At 42.7% G+C, this 27,344-nt stretch overlaps 1 protein-coding gene across 1 annotated transcript in view; it reads right to left on the reverse strand.

The window, feature by feature from the left end:
* Window positions 1-27,344, reverse strand: part of LOC139763651 (calpain-9-like) — a 299,394-nt gene that overhangs the window by 23,153 nt on the left and 248,897 nt on the right. The window contains exons 6-9 of the mRNA XM_071690288.1: window positions 26,138-26,312; window positions 24,361-24,476; window positions 15,387-15,559; window positions 2,694-2,905 (exon numbers count right to left, since the gene is read on the reverse strand). Of these exons, the coding sequence (XP_071546389.1) occupies window positions 2,694-2,905; window positions 15,387-15,559; window positions 24,361-24,476; window positions 26,138-26,312 (676 nt within the window). The remainder of the gene's footprint in view (window positions 1-2,693; window positions 2,906-15,386; window positions 15,560-24,360; window positions 24,477-26,137; window positions 26,313-27,344) is intronic.

The following is a 27,344-nucleotide window of genomic DNA, read 5'->3' on the forward strand; positions in this document are numbered from 1 at the left end:
TAGCGCAAGGAAACAGACGAAAGAAATGCCCCCCCCCCCCATACACATGTATATACATACGTCCACACACGCAAATATACATACCTACACAGCTTTCCATGGTTTACCCCAGACGCTTCACATGCCTTGATTCAATCCACTGACAGCACGTCAACCCCGGTATACCACATCGCTCCAGTTCACTCTATTCCTTGCCCTCCTTTCACCCTCCTGCATGTTCAGGCCCCGATCACACAAAATCTTTTTCACTCCATCTTTCCACCTCCAATTTGGTCTCCCTCTTCTCCTCGTTCCCTCCACCTCCGACACATATATCCTCTTGGTCAATCTTTCCTCACTCATTCTCTCCATGTGCCCAAACCACTTCAAAACACCCTCTTCTGCTCTCTCAACCACGCTCTTTTTATTTCCACACATCTCTCTTACCCTTACGTTACTCACTCGATCAAACCACCTCACACCACACATTGTCCTCAAACATCTCATTTCCAGCACATCCATCCTCCTGCGCACAACTCTATCCATAGCCCACGCCTCGCAACCATACAACATTGTTGGAACCACTATTCCTTCAAACATACCCATTTCTGCTTTCCGAGATAATGTTCTCGACTTCCACACATTCTTCAAGGCCCCCAGAATTTTCGCCCCCTCCCCCACCCTATGATCCACTTCCGCTTCCATGGTTCCATCCGCTGCCAGATCCACTCCCAGATATCTAAAACACTTCACTTCCTCCAGTTTTTCTCCATTCAAACTCACCTCCCAATTGACTTGACCCTCAACCCTACTGTACCTAATAACCTTGCTCTTATTCACATTTACTCTTAACTTTCTTCTTCCACACACTTTACCAAACTCAGTCACCAGCTTCTGCAGTTTCTCACATGAATCAGCCACCAGCGCTGTATCATCAGCGAACAACAACTGACTCACTTCCCAAGCTCTCTCATCCCCAACAGACTTCATACTTGCCCCTCTTTCCAAAACTCTTGCATTTACCTCCCTAACAACCCCATCCATAAACAAATTAAACAACCATGGAGACATCACACACCCCTGCCGCAAACCTACATTCACTGAGAACCAATCACTTTCCTCTCTTCCTACACGTACACATGCCTTACATCCTCGATAAAAACTTTTCACTGCTTCTAACAACTTGCCTCCCACACCATATATTCTTAATACCTTCCACAGAGCATCTCTATCAACTCTATCATATGCCTTCTCCAGATCCATAAATGCTACATACAAATCCATATATATCCATATATATATATATATATATATATATATATATATATATATATATATATATATATATATATATATATATATATATATATATATATATATATATATATATATATATATATATATTTTTTTTTTTTTTTCTTTTAAACTATTCGCCATTTCCCGCGTTAGCGAGGTAGCATTAAGAACAGAGGACTGGGCCTTTGAGGGAATACCCTCACCTGGCCCAATTCTCTGTTCCTTCTTTTGGAAAATTAAAAAAAAAAAAAAAAAACGAGAGGGGAGGATATTCAGCCCCCCGCTCCCTCCCCTTTTAGTCGCCTTCTACGACACGCAGGGAATACGTGGGAAGTATTCTTAATCCCCTATCCCCAGGGATATATATATATATATATATATATATATATATATATATATATATATATATATATATATATATATATATATATATATATATATATATATATATATATATATACCACTTCGACAAAGCTTTTTTCCTCTCTTTTTATCTGCCAAAAGTTTCATCCAAAAGTATCTCAGTCATCAAAAGTCATTGGAGCTTCTGGAGATATGAAAAAAAATTTGGTGATGAGAGTTATCACATCCCAAACAGACAGATTGACTCAGCGAACTGAGAGTTCAGAAACATCCCAGAAAGGCTTGCTGGAAGATGATTAATTCTTGTTTGTACATAGTGTAAATAACTTGGTTTTTGTTCTTGTATATATATATATGTATATATATATATATATATATATATATATATATATATATATATATATATATATATATATATATATATATATATATATATATATATATATATATATATATATATATATATATATATATATTTATTCCCTGGGGATAGGGGAGAAAGAATACTTCCCACGTATTCCCTGCGTGTCGTAGAAGGCGACTAAAAGGGGAGGGAGCGGGTAGCTGGAAATCCTCCCCTCTCAATTCATTTTAATTTTCCAAAAGAAGGAACAGAGAAGGGGGCCAGGTGAGGATATTCCCTCAATGGCCCAGTCCTCTGTTCTTAACGCTACCTCGCTAACGCGGGAAATGGCGAATAGTTTGAAAAAAAAAAAAAAAAAAATATATATATATATATATATATATATATATATATATATATATATATATATATATATAAATATATATATATATATATATATATATATATATATATATATATATATATATATATATATATATATATATATATATATATATATATATATATATATATCTATATATATTATATATTAACAGAATGAATCATTTCAATGTATAATTGTAGAATATCATAACTAATGTAAAAAGGAAAGTACCTTTGAGAAAGAAAATTACCACAACACGAAGATGACAGTTCTCTGGAAAAGAATAGGTCTTGTGGGCTGGGTATGCAGAAGCTGCCAGATACTTACATGTTCACTAACAAAGGCCGTCGTGAGGCGTGTCATGTTGGGAGGAATCTCGTAAACGGCGAAGCCAATGGCGTGAAGGTGGTGTCGCTTCTTGTTGTCTTGGGCAGAGAGGAAGGTGTCGTACTGCTGCGTGACGGAAACAACCACGTGGCACTTAGAGAGCCCAACGCGAGGGATCTGCACGTGAAACTGTGGGTTCATGGCCGTCGTCTCTGTGGAGGGAGTCGGGGTAAGCATAGCCCTGACCACGGAACGGAAACTCTGGTGATCATCTCAAGAGATCAGATAATGTTTTGTTATTGATCGGTAATGTATGTAGGAGACGAGTGAAGATATAGGAGAAAAGCATAAACGAAAATTATCATGAGAATCATAACAACAACTGTTATGTTTAAGTGTGATGTGTAGTGATGATAATGAACGTAAGATTAGCAAAGTATTCCTTTTACATCATAAGGATGTTGGAGGAGAGTTACATTAAAAAATCTGACTAAAAACGTAAGATTAGCCAAGATATAAATAATGAGTCAATATATAATTAGCAAGTTGAAACAAGATGTGAGTTGTAAAATGAGTCAAGACATGATTAGTAAGATGAGTCAAGATATGAATAGTAAGATAAGTCAAGATATGAATAGTAAGATGAGTCAAGATATGAATAGTAAGATGAGTCAAGATGTGAATAGTAAGATGAGTCAAGGTATGAATAGTAAGATGAGTCAAGATTTGAATAGTAAGATGAGTCAAGGTATGAATAGTAAGATGAGCCAAGATATAAATGGTAAGATGAGTCAAGATGTGAATAGTAAGATGAAGGATGAAGCCCGGTATGGAAGTCAACAGTACATCGTTGTGTCAGCTGCTGGAAGGGGGTAAGAGGAAGGCAGAAGAAAAGAAAAGGAAAGTAAGAGTATGGAAAGGAAAAGAAGAAAGTTGAAGGTTCTGTGAGGAGAATGAATATCCAAAGCAATACAAAGACCAACATACCACTAGGACCTTTCGAGGCTGCTTATGATAGTTAAGGATATCAGAACCTCACATATCAGTGTGGTAAAAGTTAAAAGGTATACAGATGATTCAAAGAGAATATCCTGCAAATTATCTTGTGACATGAGGTTGTAAAGATGAATAATGTAAGACGTGAACTTGGAGCGAAATAATTGTCAAGTCTATTCCTGTCTATAGTTCTGCTTTCGATCACATAAATTGTGAAATCAATCCTAATGTTAACAATCCAATAAAAATAGAAAAAACGTTTGCCCATTACTGCGAGAATCGGACAAATCAAGGCCTAAGTAACTTGAGTGATCAAGATTATCAGAGCCTTTGATGATTTTGAAAATTAGTTAGACTAATGGCCTTCGCTTTTCTAAGCTGAATAGATTCAAGTCGTTTAATCATCTTTCACAAGGTTGGTTTCTTAGCCCGGTAATCATCTTGGTAGCTCGACGCTGTACTTTATTTTTGTTTTCAACTTTGGTGGCCAAAACTGAGCCCAGTAATCAAGATGGCGACGAACCAATGAATTGTAAAGAGAAAGAATGATTTCCCTGGACTTGAATCAGGAGGCCATACCTACGAATCCAAGAATTTTGTTTGCTCTTTTCACTTCTGTGCACTGCTTACTTGGTTCTTCTTTACCAAATATATTTCTCAAGTCTTTTTCCTCATTTTCCTTTTGCAGTTCAACAGAATTCATACTATAGCTTAGCTTTTCGTTTTTGCAGTCTATATGTAAAGTTTTGCATTTAATCGATATCATACATCAGTTGCCACCTATAATCCCTGATCATTAGTTTGACTACGTCAATCTGCAGCTGTTGACGTTCAAGTTCATTCGTAGAACTGTTTCTTAGCTTTACATTATCAGCGAATTTTAATATCTTTCAATACAGCTCATTATATACATAGGAAAGAAAACCGGTCCCAAGACTGGTCTTTGTGGCACTCCACTTGTTATGTCTAACCATTCTGAGGCTTGAGCTAACAACCAATTTCCTATCCACTGCAGTACAACCCCATCAATGCCATGTGACGTAATTTTTGTAGATAACCGTTGATGTGGAACCTTATCGAAAGCTTTTTGAAAATCTAGATAGATGACATCATCTGCTTTGCTTTCGTCATACATGTTGATTATATCATAAAACAAATCAAGCAGATTTGTTAGACAAACGTTGAGCTAACTGGACTACAATTTTAGTGCAGTGACTTATTACCTTTTCTAAATATCGGTTTTACAGTGGTAACTTCCATGCATCTCGAACTTTTCCCATCGCAAACGACTTACTGAAATACGTGCAGTCATGGAAATGACTATCTCATTTTTCGCCTCTTTCATTATTCTTGCATTGAAATTTACAACTTTAAAAAGATTTAAGATAGCTAACCAATGCAAGAAAATGGGAGTGGGTACTATGAGATCTCTGTTTGAGTTATATGAACAGGTCGTTGTTCAAAGATATAATGTAATTATGAAAGATAGAAAACATCCCTTGTGCCCTAGATATTAGATGTTGCCGTTAGGTAAAATACTAAGATCTATTCACAGTCGTACTGCCAGGTATGATAGGTCTTATCTACCTTCATGTGTGAGATTCTTGAATATGTTAAAAGCACAAGACAGACATCAAGTGTAAGTAACAATTCTGGACATGATGGCTGTGAGTCAACTTAGATTTAAAGTGTTTTTAAGATCTCTCTAGTTCTATGTTTGTATTGCATTAAAGGTCTTGTCTTGGACGATATTTCATTTTCACTTTCTATAACATGGAAAACGTATAAGTTTCGTTATATATGAATGATAAGGTATCTATCATTATTGTCACTCTTAATATTGTTATTATTTTATTATTATTATTATTATTATTATTATTATTATTATTATTATTATTATTATTATTATTATTATTATTATTATCATCATCATTATTGTTATTATTATTATTATTATTATTATTATTATTATTATTATTATTATTATTGATATTGTTATCATTATCATTATTATCATTACTATTATTATTATCATTATCATCATTATTATTATTGTCATTATAGTGATGGTTATAGTGATGGATGATTTGAATGCAAAGGTAAGTAATGTGCCAATTCAGGGTATAATTGGTGTACATGGGGTGTTCAGTGTTGTAAATGGAAATGGTGAAGAGCTTGTAGACTTGTGTGCTGAAAAAGAACTGGTGACTGGGAATACCTGGTTTAAAAAGAGACATATTCATAAGTATACGTATGTAAGTAGGAGAGATGGCCAGAGAGCGTTAATGGATTATGTGTTAATTGATAGGCGCGCGAAAGAGAGACTTTTGGATGTTAATGTGCTGAGAGGCGCAACTGGAGGGATGTCTGATCATTATCCTGTGGAGGCGAAGGTGAAGATTTGTAGAGGTTTTCAGAAAAGAAGAGAGAATGTTGGAGTGAAGAGAGTGGTAAGACTAGGTGCGCTTGGAGAGGAGACTTGTGTGAAGAAGTACCAGGAGAAATTGAGTGCAGAATGGAAAAAGGTGTGAGCAATGACGTAAGGGGAATGGGGGAGGAATGGGATGTATTTAGGTAAGCAGTGATAGCTTGCGCAAAAGATGCCTGTGGCATGAGAAAGGCGGAAGGTGGGCAGATTAGAAAGGGTAGTGAGTGGTGGGATTAAGAAGTAAGATTATTAGTGAAAGAGAAGAGAGAAGCTTTGGACGATTTTTGCAGGGAAATAGTGCAAATGACTGGGAGATGTATAAAAGAAAGAGGCAGGAGGTCAGGAGAAAGGTGCAAGAGGTGAAAAAGAGGGCAAATGAGAGTTGGGGTGAGAGCGTACCCTTAAGTTTTAGGGAGAATAAAAAAATGTTTTGGAAGGAGGCAAATAAAGTGTGTAAGACAAGAGAACAAATGGGAACATCGATGAAGAGGGAAAATAGGGAGGTAATAACAAGTAGTAGTGAAGTGAGAAGGAGATGGAGTGAGTATTTTAAAGGTCTGTTGAATGTGTTAGGTGATAGAGTGGGAGATATAGGGTGTTTTGTTCGAGGTGGTGTGCGAAGTGAGAGGGTCAGAGAGAGTGATTTGGTAAACAGAGAAGAGGTAGTGAAAGCTTTGCGGAAGATGAAGGCCGGCAAGGCGGCAGGTTTGGATGGTATTGCTGTGGAATTTATTAAAAAAGGGGGTGACGGTGTTGTTGACTGGTTGGTGAGGATATTCAATGAATGAATGGTTTATGGTGAAGTGCCTGAGTATTAGGGGAATGCATGTGTAGTGCCATTGTACAAAGGCAAAGGAGATAAAGGTGAGTATTCAAATTACAGAGGTATATGTTTGTTGTATTCCTGGGAAATTATATGGGAGGATATTGATCGAGAGGGCCAAGGCATGTACAGAGCATCAGAGTGGGGAGGAGCAGTGTGGTTTCAGAAGTGGTAGAGGATGTGTGGATCAGGTGTTTGATTTGAAGAATGTATGTCAGAAATTACATGGATTTGTATGTAGCATTTATGGATCTGGAGAAGGCATAAGATAGGGTTGACAGAGATACTCTGTGGAAGGTATTAAGAATATATGGTGTGGGAGGCAAGTTGCTCGGAGCAGTGAAAAGTTTTTATCGAGGATGTAAGGCATGTGTACGAGTAGGAAGAGAGGAGAGTGACTGGTTCCCAGTGAATCTCGGTTTGCGGCAGGGGTGCGTGATATCTTCATGGTTGTTTAATTGTTTATGGATGGGGTTGTTAGGGAGGTGAATGCAAGAGTTTTGGAAAGAGGGGCGAGTATGCAGTCTGTTGTGGATGAGAGGGCTTAGGAAGGGAGTCAGTTGTTGTTCGTTGATGATACAGCACTGGTGGCTGATTCGGATGAGAAACTGCAGACTGAATTTGGTAAAGTGTGTGAAAGAAGAAAGCTGACAGTAAATGCGAAGAAGAGCAACGTTATTAGGTTCAGTAGGATTGTGGGACAAGTCAATTGGATGTAAGGCATGTGTACGAGTAGGAAGAGAGGAGAGTGACTGGTTCCCAGTGAATCTCGGTTTGCGGCAGGGGTGCGTGATATCTTCATGGTTGTTTAATTGTTTATGGATGGGGTTGTTAGGGAGGTGAATGCAAGAGTTTTGGAAAGAGGGGCGAGTATGCAGTCTGTTGTGGATGAGAGGGCTTAGGAAGGGAGTCAGTTGTTGTTCGTTGATGATACAGCACTGGTGGCTGATTCGGATGAGAAACTGGAGACTGAATTTGGTAAAGTGTGTGAAAGAAGAAAGCTGACAGTAAATGTGAAGAAGAGCAACGTTATTAGGTTCAGTAGGATTGTGGGACAAGTCAATTGGGAGGAAAGTTTGAATGGAGAAAAACTGGAGGAAGTGAAGTGGTTTAGATATCTGAGAGTGGATTTGGCAGCGGGTGGAACCATGGAAGCAGAAATGAGTCAGAGGGAAGGGAGGGGGCAAAGGTTCTGGGAACATTGAATAATATGTGGAAGGCGAGAACGTTAAATCAGAGAGCAAAAATGGATATGTTTGAAGGAATAGTTGTTCCAACAGTGTTATACGATTGTATAGGGTTGTGCGGAGAAAGATGGATGTGCTGGAAAGGAGATGTTTGAGGACAATATGTGGTGTGAGGTGGTTTGATCGAGTAGATAATAAAAGGATAAGAGAGATGAGTGGGAATAAAAGGAGTGTGGTTGAGAGACCAGAAGAGGTTGTATTGAAATGGTTTGGTCACATAGAGAGAATGAGTGAGGAAAGATTAACAAGAGAGGATATATGTGTCGGAGGTGGAGGGAACGAGGAGTGATACACATGAGATATGCATGTGTATGTGGGTGGGTTGGGCCATTCTTCCGTCTGTTTCCTTGCGCTACCTTGCTAAGCGGGAGACAGCGACATAGTATAATAAATAGAATATATATATATATATATATATATATATATATATATATATATATATATATATATATATATATATATATATATATATATATATATATATATATATATATATGTATATATATATATATATATATATATATATATATATATATATATATATATATATATATATATATATATATATATATATATATATATATATATATATATATATATATATATATATATATATATATATTCTATTTATTATACTATGTCGCTGTCTCCCGCTTAGCGAGGTAGCGCAAGGAAATCAGTGATGGATTGCGCAAAAGATGCTTGTGACATGAGAAGAGTGGGAGGTGGGTTGATTAGAAAGGGTAGTGAGTGGTGGGATGAAGAAGTAAGAGTATTAATGAAAGAGAAGAGAGAGGCATTTGGACGATTTTTGCAGGGAAAAAATGAAATTGAGTGGGAGACGTATAAAAGAAACAGACAGGAGGTCAAGAGAAAGGTGCAAGAGGTGAAAAAAAGGGCAAATGAGAGTTGGGGTGAGAGTATCATTAAATTTTAGGGAGAATAAAAAGATGTTCTGGAAGGAGGTAAATAAAGTGCGTAAGACAAGGGAGCAAATGGGAACTTCAGTGAAGGGCGCAAATGGGGAGGTGATAACAAGTAGTGGTGATGTGAGAAGGAGATGGAGTGAGTATTTTGAAGGTTTGTTGAATGTGTTTGATGATAGAGTGGCAGATATAGGGTGTTTTGGTCGAGGTGGTGTGCAAAGTGCGAGGGTTAGGGAAAATGATTTGGTAAACAGAGAAGAGGTAGTAAAAGCTTTGCGGAAGATGAAAGCCGGCAAGGCAGCAGGTTTGGATGGTATTGCAGTGGAATTTATTAAAAAAGGGGGTGACTGTATTGTTGACTGGTTGGTAAGGTTATTTAATGTATGTATGACTCATAGTGAGGTGCCTGAGGATTGGCGGAATGCGTGCATAGTGCCATTGTACAAAGGCAAAGGGGATAAGAGTGAGTGCTCAAATTACAGAGGTATAAGTTTGTTGAGTATGCCTGGTAAATTATATGGGAGGGTATTGATTGAGAGGGTGAAGGCATGTACAGAGCATCAGATTGGGGAAGAGCAGTGTGGTTTCAGAAGTGGTAGAGGATGTGTGGATCAGGTGTTTGCTTTGAAGAATGTATGTGAGAAATACTTAGAAAAGCAAATGGATTTGTATGTAGCATTTATGTATCTGGAGAAGGCATATGATAGAGTTGATAGAGATGCTCTGTGGAAGGTATTAAGAATATATGGTGTGGGAGGCAAGTTGTTACAAGCAGTGAAACGTTTTTATCGAGGATGTAAGGCATGTGTACGTGTAGGAAGAGAGGAAAGTGATTGGTTCTCAGTGAATGTAGGTTTGCGGCAGGGGTGTGTGATGTATCCATGGTTGTTTAATTTGTTTATGGATGGGGTTGTTAGGGAGGTGAATGCAAGAGTTTTGGAAAGAGGGGCAAGTATGAAGTCTGTTGGGGATGAGAGAGCTTGGGAAGTGAGTCAGTTGTTGTTCGCTGATGATACAGCGCTGGTGGCTGATTCATGTGAGAAACTGCAGAAGCTGGTGACTGAGTTTGGTAAAGTGTGTGAAAGAAGAAAGTTAAGAGTAAATGTGAATAAGAGCAAGGTTATAAGGTACAGTAGGGTTGAGGGTCAAGTCAATTGGGAGGTGAGTTTGAATGGAGAAAAACTGGAGGAAGTGAAGTGTTTTAGATATCTGGGAGTGGATCTGGCAGCGGATGGAACCATGGAAGCGGAAGTGGATCATAGGGTGGGGGAGGGGGCGAAAATTCTGGGAGCCTTGAAGAATGTGTGGAAGTCGAGAACATTATCTCGGAAAGCAAAAATGGGTATGTTTGAAGGAATAGTGGTTCCAACAATGTTGTATGGTTGCGAGGCGTGGACTATGGATAGAGTTGTGCGCAGGAGGATGGATGTGCTGGAAATGAGATGTTTGAGGACAATGTGTGGTGTGAGGTGGTTTGATCGAGTGAGTAACGTAAGGGTAAGAGAGATGTGTGGAAATAAAAAGAGCGTGGTTGAGAGAGCAGAAGAGGTTGTTTTGAAATGGTTTGGTCACATGGAGAGAATGAGTGAGGAAAGATTGACCAAGAGGATATATGTGTCGGAGGTGGAGGGAACGAGGAGAAGAGGGAGACCAAATTGGAGGTGGAACGATGGAGTGAAAAAGATTTTGTGTGATCGGGGCCTGAACATGCAGGAGGGTGAAAGGAGGGCAAAGAATAGAGTGAATTGGAGCGATGTGTTATACCGGGGTTGACGTGCTGTCAGTGGATTGAATCAAGGCATGTGAAGCGTCCGGGGTAAACCATGGAAAGCTGTGTAGGTATGTATATTTGCGTGTGTGGACGTGTGTATGTACATGTGTATGGGGGGGGTTGGGCCATTTCTTTCGTCTGTTTCCTTGCGCTACCTCGCAAACGCGGGAGACAGCGACGAGGTATAAAAAAAAAAAAAAAAAAAAAAAAATATATATATATATATATATATATATATATATATATATATATATATATATATATATATATATATATATATATATATATATATATATATATATATATATATATATATATTGCGCAAAAGATGCTTGTGACATGAGAAGAGTGGGAGGTGGGTTGATTAGAAAGGGTAGTGAGTGGTGGGATGAAGAAGTAAGAGTATTAGTGAAAGAGAAGAGAGAGGCATTTGGACGATTTTTGCAGGGAAAAAATGAAATTGAGTGGGAGATGTATAAAAGAAAGAGACAGGAGGTCAAGAGAAAGGTGCAAGAGGTGAAAAAAAGGGCAAATGAGAGTTGGGGTGAGAGTGTATCATTTAATTTTAGGGAAAATAAAAAGATGTTCTGGAAGGAGGTAAATAAAGTGCGTAAGACAAGGGAGCAAATGGGAACTTCAGTGAAGGGCGCAAATGGGGAGGTGATAACAAGTAGTGGTGATGTGAGAAGGAGATGGAGTGAGTATTTTGAAGGTTTGTTGAATGTGTTTGATGATAGAGTGGCAGATATAGGGTGTTTTGGTCGAGGTGGTGTGCACAGTGAGAGGGTTAGGGAAAATGATTTGGTAAACAGAGAAGAGGTAGTAAAAGCTTTGCGGAAGATGAAAGCCGGCAAGGCAGCAGGTTTGGATGGTATTGCAGTGGAATTTATTTAAAAAGGGGGTGACTGTATTGTTGACTGGTTGGTAAGGTTATTTAATGTATGTATGACTCATGTTGAGGTGCCTGAGGATTGGCGGAATGCGTGCATAGTGCCATTGTACAAAGGCAAAGGGGATAAGAGTGAGTGCTCAAATTACAGAGGTATAAGTTTGTTGAGTATGCCTGGTAAATTATATGGGAGGGTATTGATTGAGAGGTGAAGGCATGTACAGAGCATCAGATTGGGGAAGAGCAGTGTGGTTTCAGAAGTGGTAGAGGATGTGTGGATCAGGTGTTTGCTTTGAAGAATGTATGTGAGAAATACTTAGAAAAACAAATGGATTTGTATGTAGCATTTGTGGATCTGGAGAAGGCATATGATAGAGTTGATAGAGATGCTCTGTGGAAGGTATTAAGAATATATGGTGTGGGAGGCAAGTTGTTACAAGCAGTGAAAAGTTTTTATCGAGGATGTAAGGCATGTGTACGTGTAGGAAGAGAGGAAAGTGATTGGTTCTCAGTGAATGTAGGTTTGCGGCAGGGGTGTGTGATGTATCCATGGTTGTTCAATTTGTTTATGGATGGGGTTGTTAGGGAGGTGAATGCAAGAGTTTTGGAAAGAGGGGCAAGTATGAAGTCTGTTGGGGATGAGAGAGCTTGGGAAGTGAGTCAGTTGTTGTTCGCTGATGATACAGCGCTGGTGGCTGATTCATGTGAGAAACTGCAGAAGCTGGTGACTGAGTTTGGTAAAGTGTGTGAAAGAAGAAAGTTAAGAGTAAATGTGAATAAGAGCAAGGTTATTAGGTACAGTAGGGTTAAGGGTCAAGTCAATTGGGAGGTAAGTTTGAATGGAGAAAAACTGGAGGAAGTGAAGTGTTTTAGATATCTGGGAGTGGATCTGGCAGCGGATAGAACCATGGAAGCGGAAGTGGATCATAGGGTGGGGGAGGGGGCGAAAATTCTGGGAGCCTTGAAGAATGTGTGGAAGTCGAGAACATTATCTCGGAGAGCAAAAATGGGTATGTTTGAAGGAATAGTGGTTCCAACAATGTTGTATGGTTGCGAGACGTGGGCTATGAATAGAGTTGTGCGCAGGAGGATGGATGTGCTGGAAATGAGATGTTTGAGGACAATGTGTGGTGTGAGGTGGTTTGATCGAGTAAGTAACGTAAGGGTAAGAGAGATGTGTGGAAATAAAAAGAGCGTGGTTGAGAGAGCAGAAGAGGGTGTTTTGAAATGGTTTGGGCACATGGAGAGAATGAGTGAGGAAAGATTGACCAAGAGGATATATGTGTCGGAGGTGGAGGGAACGAGGAGAAGAGGGAGACCAAATTGGAGGTGGAAAGATGGAGTGAAAAAGATTTTGTGTGATCGGGGCCTGAACATGCAGGAGGGTGAAAGGAGGGCAAGGAATAGAGTGAATTGGAGCGATGTGGTATACCGGGTTGACGTGCTGTCAGTGGATTGAATCAAGGCATGTGAAGCGTCTGGGGTAAACCATGGAAAGCTGTGTAGGTATGTATATTTGCGTGTGTGGACGTATTTATATACATGTGTATGGGGGTGGGTTGGGCCATTTCTTTCGTCTGTTTCCTTGCGCTACCTCGCAAACGCGGGAGACAGCGACAAAAAAAAAAAAAAATATATTTCATACTATTCGCCAATTCCCGCGCTAGCAAGGTAGCGTCAAGAACAGAGGACTGGACCTTTAAGGGAATATCCTCACCTGGTCCCCTTCTCTGTTCCTTCTTTTGGAAAATTTAAAAGAAACTGAGAGGGGAGGATTTCCAGCCCCCCCGCTCCCTTCCCTTTTAGTCGCCTTCTACGACACGCAGGGAAGTATTCTTTCTCCCCTATCCCCAGGGTGTGTGGTTGAGATGGCCACAGCAACATTGATTCCAAGCAGCCATCAGGTAGACACTACTGAGAATACAGTCCTTATTTCATAACCACAGCCACAGTGTCCTGCTCTACGGAAGAACATAACGACAGGAGAACCTACTAAGTTGACATAGTTTCATCAGCAGAGAATAACGCTTGAGAATTTGAAAAATTTTAACAAAAATTATAATAACTATAATCACTGAACATAAGAACAGATGAATAGGTAAACACTAGAAATATTCCGACTTCCACGTTGAGTTAGACGCAGCCCAGACATTTTATGTGGAGAGGAGGACACAGACTGGGAGGTCGGTAAAGAAGAAAACGGAATACAGAGGAAGCTCTGAGCTGGTGCTTAGTGAGTCAATAGTCACCTTCAAGAGAGATGATCCCAGTGACTTTTTCGCGAACAGTGACCCTCCTGAGGTGGCTAACGTAACTCCATTGTATGAGGAGGAGAGCTACTGTAACCACAACAACACAACATCAGTAGTAATGACAACTCACGTAATAAGGATTTTCGAAGGAATCCTAAAAATGAAATAAAATTCTTTTAGCAGAATATTCCAATATAGAATATCCCAGGCTGGGAGGATAAGGATTCAGTCGTCTGCAACTGCTCTGTCAGTGAGATAAATATCTTAACAAGTGGACTAGAAAGTAAATAAAACGCTGCCGTGAACTTCCCAAACTATGCCAATGTTTTGGACAGATTTGGCCGTGTAGTCACGGCGCACAACGTGCCTGCAGGGGGAACAACTGGTTGTGTGTCGTGACGACCCCGCAGCTTCCTTAAGCAACTTTAGACTTAATTTTCAACCAGACGAGGCGCTGGATCTCCGTCGTATATATATATATATATATATATATATATATATATATATATATATATATATATATATATATATATATATATATATATATATATATATATATATATATATATCCTCCCCTCTCATTTTTTTTTTTTCTTTTTTTTCCAAAAGAAGGAACAGAGAAGGGGGCCAGGTGAGGATTTTCCCTCTAAGGCTCAGTCCTCTGTTCTTAGCTGTTAACAAAGACAGATTGTCATGGATGCAGGTTTATCTTGACCTACCAGTAATTACGATCAAAAACAAGTTGCAAACTATGAGGAAAGATTTAGGGCTGGACTTTGGCAGCAATTTTGTTACCATGGAAGTACATCCTTTCCCTACCTTGCGCATTCTTATTGTCATTCGATATCAACTACTTTATCTATTCTAATGTTAATCTGTTTTCAAATATCATATTATGAAGTAAGTGTTGTCATGGTCGGTCCTAAGTTCGTTAAGTTACTCCCATGACTGTTACAGGAGAGGGCATGTCACTTGACACCGCAGTGATCCACTGCTGACAGATTTCATCACATCGCTAATTCACCATAACCAGCAATACCGTTCCTACCAGAGTTGGCTGCTGGAACACCTCCCACTTTTGTTCGTTTATCTGAAATACATTCCATGTGCGTGCGCACTTCTGTATGATAAGAAAAAAGAACCTGGCACTTTCAACATAGTCCTGTCTCGCTTTCTATTACTTAATGATGAATTATAACTTAAAAAGCCAGGAAATTACGTGTACAAGCAAGATCGTTAGATATGTTACGACACCACAAGAACTTACGAATATCTCTGAGACTGTCTCACAGTCAGTGAATCTTTGTATCGGTCCTCGACTCATTTGTTACTTCAAGAAGACAATGATCTCCGGCACTGACCTGTATGGTGAGGTCCTCCCCCGGCGTTGTACCCTGCTCTCCAGCGTCGTCTGGCCAGTACCGCCCGCCACGGCTTCTTCGAATGAAGGGCCGGTTCGTTCATCCAGTCGTCTGGTCCCACGTGCACCAGGTCCAGATGCGTGAAGTGGCGAGCAAAGTCCTCAAATGCCATCCTGTTGGAGTCCATAAGAGTCAGTTGCTATGACTTAAACGTTGGCTGAAGTGACCAGAACCTATTATGCAACACAGGTAGATGTGATTGTACAGCAAATACAAGACTTACAATACATGAAGACAAGAGGGGAGATACACCCGGAAAAGCATATTGATGAAAAGCAATGGGATGGCGAAGGAGAGCGAAGAGAGCAGAAAAACACAAGAAAAGTATAGATTCAAAATAACCACTGAAGAATGTATGGAGAGAAAGAAAAGCAGTTACTGGTGACTGAAGTGGGGACCAGACCTAATAGGGTATTGGACGAACATGTACCCATATCATTCAAACACGATATTGAAGATACCATGCACTCACATACTCAGCTACGTCTCTTCCTTGTCAAGAATATCAGAGTCAACGAGAGATGTGATAGTGAGCGCAGTCTGACTGACGCGACCGACCAGGGTGTGCTGGACTGGTTTGGCCAAATGAAAAAGATAAGCGAAGAAAGACTAACTGAAATGATGAATATGCATCAGAAGTGGAGGAAGAACCAAGAAGTGGGTGGAAGGATGGAGTGACGGAGGCTGTCTGGTATCTGGGACTGACCACTCAGGTGGACGAGAGACAAGCTTTGGATAGATTGAAATAGATTGATGTAGAATATAATAGGCAACTTGTTGACAATGGCCTAAACCGTGGCAGAAGAAGTGGCCCAGGTAAACCCACGATAGTGGTCTGTGGGGATTGGTCGTGACTGGTGAGCTATCGGTTGGCGCGTCATACACGTTAGCTATACCGTGGACGAGTACATTTGAGGCCATTGTTCTCCTGACGCGTTGTCTTGTATGTATAAGGATTTAGGTAGTTTATTTTCGAAAACAACAATACCAGTCTCTTGTACAAATTACAGTATTTCTTTTTCTCTTGTCTGTGCGACATGTTAAAATTCCGATAAAACAGGTAAGATGTATTACAAGAACAATGTTTTATATCGTAAAAGCATACGCCGCAGTAGATGAATAGGAACGAGTGTTTAAAAGGTCATTCACTCAAGACAGAAATAGATAAAAGAGTGAACAAATTAGGAGAAAGTCAAGTGGCCATTCAGTAGAATAATGTTAGCGATTACCTCCGGTACCCTCACATGTGTTACCAACCTTGTTATAAAAACGAGGATCTCGTTACACACACTAATGGCTTAGTGGATGTTATGAGGCGAGTATTATAACCTACACACGAGACTTCTACAAACCAACAGTACATCACAGGTCTAGAAAAGGCTAAAGATCGAAACGTACGTATATACACCAGGCCATGGTAATGTTGTCACCAGGCCATGGTGACAACTTGGCCGTGGTGGTGTTGTGACCTGACCATAGAAAGTGTTGTAATCTGGCTATAGTGGTGTTGTGACCTACTATTGGAAGGTGTTGTGACTTGATCATGGAAGGTGTTGTGATCTGATCATGGAAGGTGTTGCCACCTGACGCTGGTGGTTGTAATGTCGCCTGAGCGTGATGGTAACTTCACATGTGATAATGTCAATGTTCATAGCTTGAGTGTGGTGGTTCTCGAACGTAAGCACTGTATTGTTCTCAGCTGATAGTGTTGGCGGTCTCTTAATTATATCAATGTTGGCTGATAAATCATATTAGCTTTACTTGAACATAATGGTGTCACTGGACCATAGCGGTGTCACCAGACTATTGTGGTGTCACCAGACCATGGTGGTCTCACCAGACCATGGTGAAGTCACCAGACCATAGTGGTGCCACTAGACCATGGTGGTGTCACCAGACCATGGTGGTGTTACCACACCATAGTGGTGTCACTAGACCATGGTGGTGTCACCAGACCATAGTGGTGTCACCAGACCATGGTGGTGTTACCACACCATAGTGGTGTCACCAGACCATGGTGGGGTTACCAGACCATGGTGGTGTCACCAGACCATAGTGGTGTTACTACACCATAGTGGCGTCACCAGACTATGGTGGTGTTACTACACCATGGTCGTGTCACCAGATCATGGTAGTGTCACCAGACCATGGTGGTGTTACCACACCATAGTGGTGTTACCACACCATGGTGGTGTTAGCACACCATGGTGGTGTTGCCACACCATGGTGGTGTCACCAGACCATGGTGGTGTTACCACACCATAGTGGTGTTACCACACCATGGTGGTGTCACCAGACCATGGTGGTGTTACCACACCATAGTGGTGTTACCACACCATGGTGGTGTCACCAGACAATGGTGGTGTTACCATACTATAGTGGTGTTACCACACCATGGTGGTGTCACCAGACCGTGGTGGTCTCACCAGACCATGGTGGTGTCACCAGACAATGGTGGTGTTACCACACCATAGTGGTGTTACCACACCATGGTGGTGTCACCAGACCATGGTGGTCTCACCAGACCATGGTGGTGTCACCAGACCATAGTGGTGTCACTAGACCATGGTGGTGTTACCACACCATAGTGGTGTCACTAGACCATGGTGGTGTCACCAGACCATAGTGGTGTCACCAGACAATGGTGGTGTTACCACACCATGGTGGTGTTACCACACCATAGTGGTGTCACTAGACCATGGTGGTGTTACCACACCATAGTGGTGTTACCACACCATAGTGGTGTCACTAGACCATGGTGGTGTTACCACACCATAGTGGTGTCACCAGACAATGGTGGTGTTACCACACCATAGTGGTGTCACTAGACCATGGTGGTGTTACCACACCATAGTGGTGTTACCACACCATAGTGGTGTCACTAGACCATGGTGGTGTCCACCAGACCATGGTGGTCTCACCAGACCATGGTGAAGTCACCAGACCATAGTGGTGTTACCACACCATGGTGGTGTCACCAGACCATAGTGGTGTCACCAGACCATGGTGGTGTTACCACACCATAGTGGTGTCACTAGACCATGGTGGTGTCACCAGACAATGGTGGTGTTACCACACCATAGTGGTGTTACCACACCATAGTGGTGTCACCAGACCATGGTGGTCTCACCAGACCATGGTGGTGTTACCACACCATGGTGGTGTTACCACACCATGGTGGTGTTACCACACCATAGTGGTGTCACTAGACCATGGTGGTGTTACCACACCATAGTGGTGTCACCAGACCATGGTGGTCTCACCAGACCATGGTGGTCTCACCAGACCATGGTGGTCTCACCAGACCATGGTGGTGTTACCACACCATAGTGGTGTCACTAGACCATGGTGGTGTCACCAGACCATGGTGAAGTCACCAGACCATAGTGGTGTCACCAGACCATGGTGGTGTCACCAACCATGGTGGTGTTACCACACCATGGTGGTGTTACCACACCATAGTGGTGTCACCAGACCATAGTGGTGTTACCACACCATAGTGGTGTCACCAGACCATGGTGAAGTCACCAGACCATAGTGGTGTTACCACACCATAGTGGTGTCACCAGACCATAGTGGTGTCACCAGACCATAGTGGTGTCACTAGACCATGGTGGTGTTACCACACCATAGTGGTGTCACCAGACCATAGTGGTGTCACTAGACCATGGTGGTGTTACCACACCATAGTGGTGTCACCAGACCATGGTGAAGTCACCAGACCATAGTGGTGTCACCAGACCATGGTGAAGTCACCAGACCATAGTGGTGTCACCAGACCATAGTGGTGTCACTAGACCATGGTGGTGTTACCACACCATAGTGGTGTCACTAGACCATGGTGGTGTTACCACACCATAGTGGTGTTACCACACCATAGTGGTGTCACCAGACAATGGTGGTGTTACCACACCATAGTGGTGTTACCACACCATGGTGGTGTCCACCAGACCATGGTGGTCTCACCAGACCATGGTGGTCTCACCAGACCATGGTGGTGTTACCACACCATAGTGGTGTCACTAGACCATGGTGGTGTTACCACACCATAGTGGTGTCACTAGACCATGGTGGTGTCACCAGACCATGGTGAAGTCACCAGACCATAGTGGTGTTACCACACCATGGTGGTGTTACCACACCATAGTGGTGTCACCAGACAATGGTGGTGTTACCACACCATAGTGGTGTCACCAGACCATAGTGGTGTCACCAGACCATGGTGAAGTCACCAGACCATAGTGGTGTCACCAGACCATGGTGGTCTCACCAGACCATGGTGGTGTTACCACACCATAGTGGTGTTACCACACCATGGTGGTGTCACCAGACCATGGTGAAGTCACCAGACCATAGTGGTGTTACCACACCATAGTGGTGTTACCACACCATAGTGGTGTCACTAGACCATGGTGGTGTTACCACACCATAGTGGTGTCACTAGACCATGGTGGTGTTACCACACCATAGTGGTGTTACCACACCATAGTGGTGTTACCACACCATAGTGGTGTTACCACACCATAGTGGTGTCACTAGACCATGGTGGTGTTACCACACCATAGTGGTGTCACCAGACCATGGTGGTCTCACCAGACCATGGTGGTCTCACCAGACCATGGTGGTGTCACCAGACAATGGTGGTGTTACCACACCATAGTGGTGTTACCACACCATAGTGGTGTCACTAGACCATGGTGGTGTCACCAGACCATGGTGAAGTCACCAGACCATAGTGGTGTTACCACACCATGGTGGTGTCACCAGACAATGGTGGTGTTACCACACCATAGTGGTGTCACTAGACCATGGTGGTGTTACCACACCATAGTGGTGTCACCAGACCATGGTGGTGTCACCAGACCATGGTGGTGTCACCAGACCATGGTGAAGTCACCAGACCATAGTGGTGTCACCAGACCATAGTGGTGTTACCACACCATAGTGGTGTCACCAGACCATGGTGAAGTCACCAGACCATAGTGGTGTTACCACACCATAGTGGTGTTACCACACCATAGTGGTGTCACTAGACCATGGTGGTGTTACCACACCATAGTGGTGTCACTAGACCATGGTGGTGTTACCACACCATGGTGGTGTTACCACACCATAGTGGTGTTACCACACCATAGTGGTGTCACCAGACCATAGTGGTGTCACTAGACCATGGTGGTGTCACCAGACCATGGTGAAGTCACCAGACCATAGTGGTGTCACTAGACCATGGTGGTGTCACCAGACCATGGTGAAGTCACCAGACCATAGTGGTGTTACCACACCATGGTGGTGTCACCAGACCATGGTGAAGTCACCAGACCATAGTGGTGTCACTAGACCATGGTGGTGTTACCACACCATAGTGGTGTCACCAGACCATGGTGAAGTCACCAGACCATAGTGGTGTCACCAGACCATAGTGGTGTCACCAGACAATGGTGGTGTTACCACACCATAGTGGTGTCACCAGACCATAGTGGTGTCACCAGACCATGGTGGTCTCACCAGACCATGGTGAAGTCACCAGACCATAGTGGTGTCACTAGACCATGGTGGTGTCACCAGACCATAGTGGTGTCACCAGACCATGGTGGTGTTACCACACCATAGTGGTGTTACCACACCATGGTGGTGTCACCAGACCATAGTGGTGTCACTAGACCATGGTGGTGTCACCAGACCATGGTGAAGTCACCAGACCATAGTGGTGTCACCAGACCATGGTGGTGTTACCACACCATGGTGGTGTTACCACACCATAGTGGTGTCACTAGACCATGGTGGTGTCACCAGACCATGGTGGTGTCACCAGACAATGGTGGTGTTACCACACCATAGTGGTGTCACCAGACCATGGTGAAGTCACCAGACCATAGTGGTGTCACCAGACAATGGTGGTGTTACCACACCATAGTGGTGTCACCAGACCATGGTGAAGTCACCAGACCATAGTGGTGTCACCAGACAATGGTGGTGTTACCACACCATAGTGGTGTTACCACACCATGGTGGTGTTACCACACCATAGTGGTGTTACCACACCATAGTGGTGTCACCAGACAATGGTGGTGTTACCACACCATAGTGGTGTTACCACACCATAGTGGTGTTACCACACCATAGTGGTGTTACCACACCATAGTGGTGTCACTAGACCATGGTGGTGTCACCAGACCATGGTGGTCTCACCAGACCATGGTGAAGTCACCAGACCATAGTGGTGTTACCACACCATGGTGGTGTCACCAGACCATGGTGGTCTCACCAGACCATGGTGGTCTCACCAGACCATGGTGGTCTCACCAGACCATGGTGAAGTCACCAGACCATAGTGGTGTCACCAGACCATAGTGGTGTCACTAGACCATGGTGGTGTCACCAGACCATGGTGGTCTCACCAGACCATGGTGGTCTCACCAGACCATGGTGGGGTTACCAGACCATGGTGGTGTCACCAGACAATGGTGGTGTTACCACACCATAGTGGTGTCACCAGACCATGGTGGTGTTACCACACCATAGTGGTGTCACCAGACCATGGTGAAGTCACCAGACCATAGTGGTGTCACTAGACCATGGTGGTGTCACCAGACCATGGTGAAGTCACCAGACCATAGTGGTGTCACCAGACCATAGTGGTGTCACTAGACCATGGTGGTGTCACCAGACAATGGTGGTGTTACCACACCATAGTGGTGTCACCAGACCATGGTGAAGTCACCAGACCATAGTGGTGTCACTAGACCATGGTGGTGTTACCACACCATAGTGGTGTTACCACACCATAGTGGTGTCACTAGACCATGGTGGTGTCACCAGACAATGGTGGTGTTACCACACCATAGTGGTGTCACTAGACCATGGTGGTGTTACCACACCATAGTGGTGTTACCACACCATAGTGGTGTCACCAGACCATGGTGGGGTTACCAGACCATGGTGGGGTTACCAGACCATGGTGGTGTTACCACACCATGGTGGTGTCACCAGACCATGGTGAAGTCACCAGACCATAGTGGTGTCACCAGACCATGGTGAAGTCACCAGACCATAGTGGTGTCACCAGACCATAGTGGTGTTACCACACCATGGTGGTGTCACCAGACCATGGTGAAGTCACCAGACCATAGTGGTGTCACCAGACCATGGTGGTCTCACCAGACCATGGTGGTGTCACCAGACCATAGTGGTGTCACCAGACAATGGTGGTGTTACCACACCATGGTGGTGTCACCAGACCATGGTGAAGTCACCAGACCATAGTGGTGTCACCAGACCATAGTGGTGTCACTAGACCATGGTGGTGTTACCACACCATAGTGGTGTCACTAGACCATGGTGGTGTCACCAGACCATAGTGGTGTCACTAGACCATGGTGGTGTCACCAGACCATGGTGAAGTCACCAGACCATAGTGGTGTCACCAGACAATGGTGGTGTTACCACACCATAGTGGTGTCACCAGACCATGGTGAAGTCACCAGACCATAGTGGTGTCACTAGACCATGGTGGTGTTACCACACCATAGTGGTGTCACTAGACCATGGTGGTGTCACCAGACCATAGTGGTGTCACCAGACCATGGTGAAGTCACCAGACCATAGTGGTGTTACCACACCATAGTGGTGTCACTAGACCATGGTGGTGTCACCAGACCATGGTGGTCTCACCAGACCATGGTGGTCTCACCAGACCATGGTGGTGTCACCAGACCATGGTGAAGTCACCAGACCATAGTGGTGTTACCACACCATGGTGGTGTCACCAGACAATGGTGGTGTTACCACACCATGGTGGTGTCACCAGACCATAGTGGTGTCACCAGACCATGGTGAAGTCACCAGACCATAGTGGTGTCACCAGACCATAGTGGTGTCACTAGACCATGGTGGTGTTACCACACCATGGTGGTGTCACCAGACCATGGTGAAGTCACCAGACCATAGTGGTGTCACTAGACCATGGTGGTGTTACCACACCATAGTGGTGTCACCAGACCATAGTGGTGTTACCACACCATAGTGGTGTCACTAGACCATGGTGGTGTCACCAGACCATGGTGAAGTCACCAGACCATAGTGGTGTCACCAGACCATGGTGAAGTCACCAGACCATAGTGGTGTTACCACACCATAGTGGTGTTACTACACCATGGTCGTGTCACCAGATCATGAGTAATTTAGCGATCGAAGTGAAATCAGACGCAACGATTGCGTAACACTGGCTAGTGTTCGACCTCATCTGAACTGAAGAATCCCGTTATATCTACGACTTTATCAGCTCAGTATATTATCTGGATTGGAAGTCTACTTCGTAGTTCTATTGGGTCAGCGGCAGAGATGAGATAAACAAGGAGTAAAACCATTCGAGCGAGACATAATCCAAATCCAACATCACTAACAAGACGGAAAAGCCTAATTCCAACGGGGCCTGAACTATCAGGAATGTCAGAGGTGCGCGTTGGATGAAAATAAATGTAACATGAGATGCACGAAGACCGAACTGCTATATTGATGGGCTGAACCAAGGCATGAAGCACTCAAGATAAACCAAGATGGGTGTTAGACCTTGGTTTCTGTGCATTAATGATAGATGACAACTAGAGACGAGCTGTGTGTAAATTTGGTTATTGTTCGTCAATACTAACTCGCGAAGGAAGGAAAATGCAGCTAGGTATAAATAAAAGAACATGAAAAGAAACAGACAGAGAGAGGAAAGAAAGAATTTGATTTTGATGTTACTTCATCCAGTTCGTTTAGTCATAAAAATACCATAGACTCTGATAATTTTCTTAATATGAAAATATAACACATATGTATGTTAATATATTTGACATCCTGGTAGACCATGAGACTCACCATAAGAAACATAAATCTACAATAATCATATATCAAGGGTGGAGTAAGTACCCACCTGACGAGGGGAGTCTCTCCCAGCTTGCTTCTGACCCTGGCCAAGCCCGTGACGCTGTAGGCGTGCTGCGTCACTAGTCCATTCCTGAGTCGCAGGTTCCTCTTGTTATCCTTCTCCTGCATGTGGGGAATGATTGGCATGAAGACAGCTGAGGCTTATCTAATGCATATCCATATATTTATCTATATGTCTGCCTGTCTATCTATTGTAGGTCATATCTAGTCGTTTCTTTCGGTGGCGCCATTTAATGACCCTTTCGTGCGGCTCCTCATAAAATAATTCATTTATACACAGTATCAAAATAGAAATTGATACATTTGAATTGAAATCAGATAAAGTGATAATAAATCCTTTCTTTATGCAAATTAACAGCGAATTAGTTCTTGTCATACCCACAGTACAATGTGTAGCACATTGAGGTATGAATTCCTTTTTCCTTTTTTCTACGTGTGAGTGAAAAAAAAGGAAGGTTGGGGCTGGGGGGGTGGGGGCGTTACATTCTACCCACCGACAGAGATCAGCAGATGACTGATCAGGACCTTGGATAAATCCAGAGACTAACAGAAGACTGAGTCTTAACACTCGGCTTACGTGAAGCTTGAGACATTGGTATAATGAAGAAAGGATTGAGGAAATCTGAGGTGGGATGAGGAGTGAAAATGGACTGAGGAGCACCATGAGACAGAGGGAATCAATTCTTTTCTGATAATGGTATACCTCAGAGGATTGAGGTGGATTATAAACCTTTACAGGAACAGCCAGGAGACTGAAGATGGTTATGGGCGCTCAAGGAACCACTAGAGGACTGAGATGGAGCAGAAGAATCTATGAAGATGGACAACTTAAGAATTGAGAAGGGGCAAAGTAGTACATGGGAAAGATAGATAACATGAAACCTTTAGGTCTATGACAAGGTTATCTGTTGGTCGACAGTAATTATGTCCTGAAGTCACGATCATATTTACAGTACTGTCTGGTTAGTAAAACAGAAGGTGACTCTCCTCCCACCACTCCCTCCAGCAGAACATCTGGCGGGAAAGAAGCCGAGAAGGAGCAAAATGTGTTATGGAGACAGTATACTGCTATGAATAGCCTATAGCAAGATGTGAATACGTGAACGGCATAGTTCCTAACTCTGACTACAGCTGGGTTCTCCTGAGAGGAGGGTTAGTTCTTAAACGAAAGGAAAATGGTTCAATTCTAAGGCATAATATTTCAATGTTTGCTTTTCCTTTTTGAAACAGGCATATTCGCTGATAATACATATCACTTAATAATTTGTCTAGCCTTGATTTGAAGGTAATGGTAGGCTCAGCATTGACAGCATCCAGTGGTAAGTTATTCCATTGTTCTAAAACTCTACAATAAAAAGATCTGCCCGCGTAGCTACTACATTTATCATTCTTAATTTCAAACCTTTATGTTTGGTTGTCGAGGTTTTCCACTGTGTGAGAGTCTTCATATTTCAGTTTGCTTTAATTTTCAGTACTATGAAAACTTCTATTAGATTTCTTCGAAGATTACGTTGTTTCAAAGAGAATGATTTTCGATCTTTGAGTCTCTTCTCATAAAGCTTAACAAGATGAACAGGGTAACAAAAGTGGATCATGAAAAAATCCATAAGAAATGAGAAATGAGCGAATAACTAAGGAAGAGTATGAGACGTTTACAAAACCACCAAAGACATGGAAATGTTCATGGGACATTATTGAACCACCTGGGCAGAATATGTGACTACACAAAAACAAATAGTCACATGATCATGGGAAAGTCTTACCAGGTTGATGGAGGCGACAAGAAGTGTAGAACGGGGTACGGCAGAGTTGAGCACCTGGTAGGTGAGGAACTTGTCCTGCATAGTCAGGCTGAAGCTCTGCACAATACCCCCTGTCAGGTCCTGCAGTGCTCTCGTTGTAAAGCCTTGCTGGAGGTTCTCGTAGCTCCCATATAACCTGCAGCAGAATATAGATTGGATTAATTATCTAGATCTATGAGAACATGTTACTAAACTTAGCGGGAGATTAATGAGAGATTTTCTTGTATTTTTCTCCTTTTCATTATACCCGAGATGTCATTTCTTTTATATATATATATATATAAATATATATATATATATATATATATATATATATATATATATATATATATATATATATATATATATATATATATATATATATATATATATATATATATATATATATATATATATCATTATTATTATTATTATACTTTGTCGCTGTCTCCCGCGTTTGCGAGGTAGCGCAAGGAAACAGACGAAAGAAATGGCCCCCCCCCCATACACATGTATATACATACGTCCACACACGCAAATATACATACCTACACAGCTTTCCATGGTTTACCCCAGACGCTTCACATGCCCTGCTTCAATCCACTGACAGCACGTCAACCCCGGTATACCACATCGCTCCAATTCACTCTATTCCTTGCCCTCCTTTCACCCTCCTGCATGTTCAGGCCCCGATCACACAAAATCTTTTTCACTCCATCTTTCCACCTCCAATTTGGTCTCCCTCTTCTCCTCGTTCCCTCCACCTCCGACACATATATCCTCTTGGTCAATCTTTCCTCACTCATCCTCTCCATGTGCCCAAACCACTTCAAAACACCCTCTTCTGCTCTCTCAACCACGCTCTTTTTATTTCCACACATCTCTCTTACCCTTAGGTTACTCACTCGATCAAACCACCTCACACCACACACTGTCCTCAAACATCTCATTTCCAGCACATCCATCCTCCTGCGCACAACTCTATCCATAGCCCACGCCTCGCAACCATACAGCATTGTTGGAACCACCATTCCTTCAAACATACCCATTTTTGCTTTCCGAGATAATGTTCTCGACTTCCACACATTCTTCAAGGCCCCCAGGATTTTCGCCCCCTCCCCCACCCTATGATCCACTTCCGCTTCCATGGTTCCATCCGCTGCCAGATCCACTCCCAGATATCTAAAAC

Source organism: Panulirus ornatus, chromosome 1 (assembly GCF_036320965.1).
Source record: "Panulirus ornatus isolate Po-2019 chromosome 1, ASM3632096v1, whole genome shotgun sequence".
In the NCBI taxonomy this organism is placed as follows: Eukaryota; Metazoa; Arthropoda; class Malacostraca; order Decapoda; family Palinuridae; genus Panulirus; species Panulirus ornatus.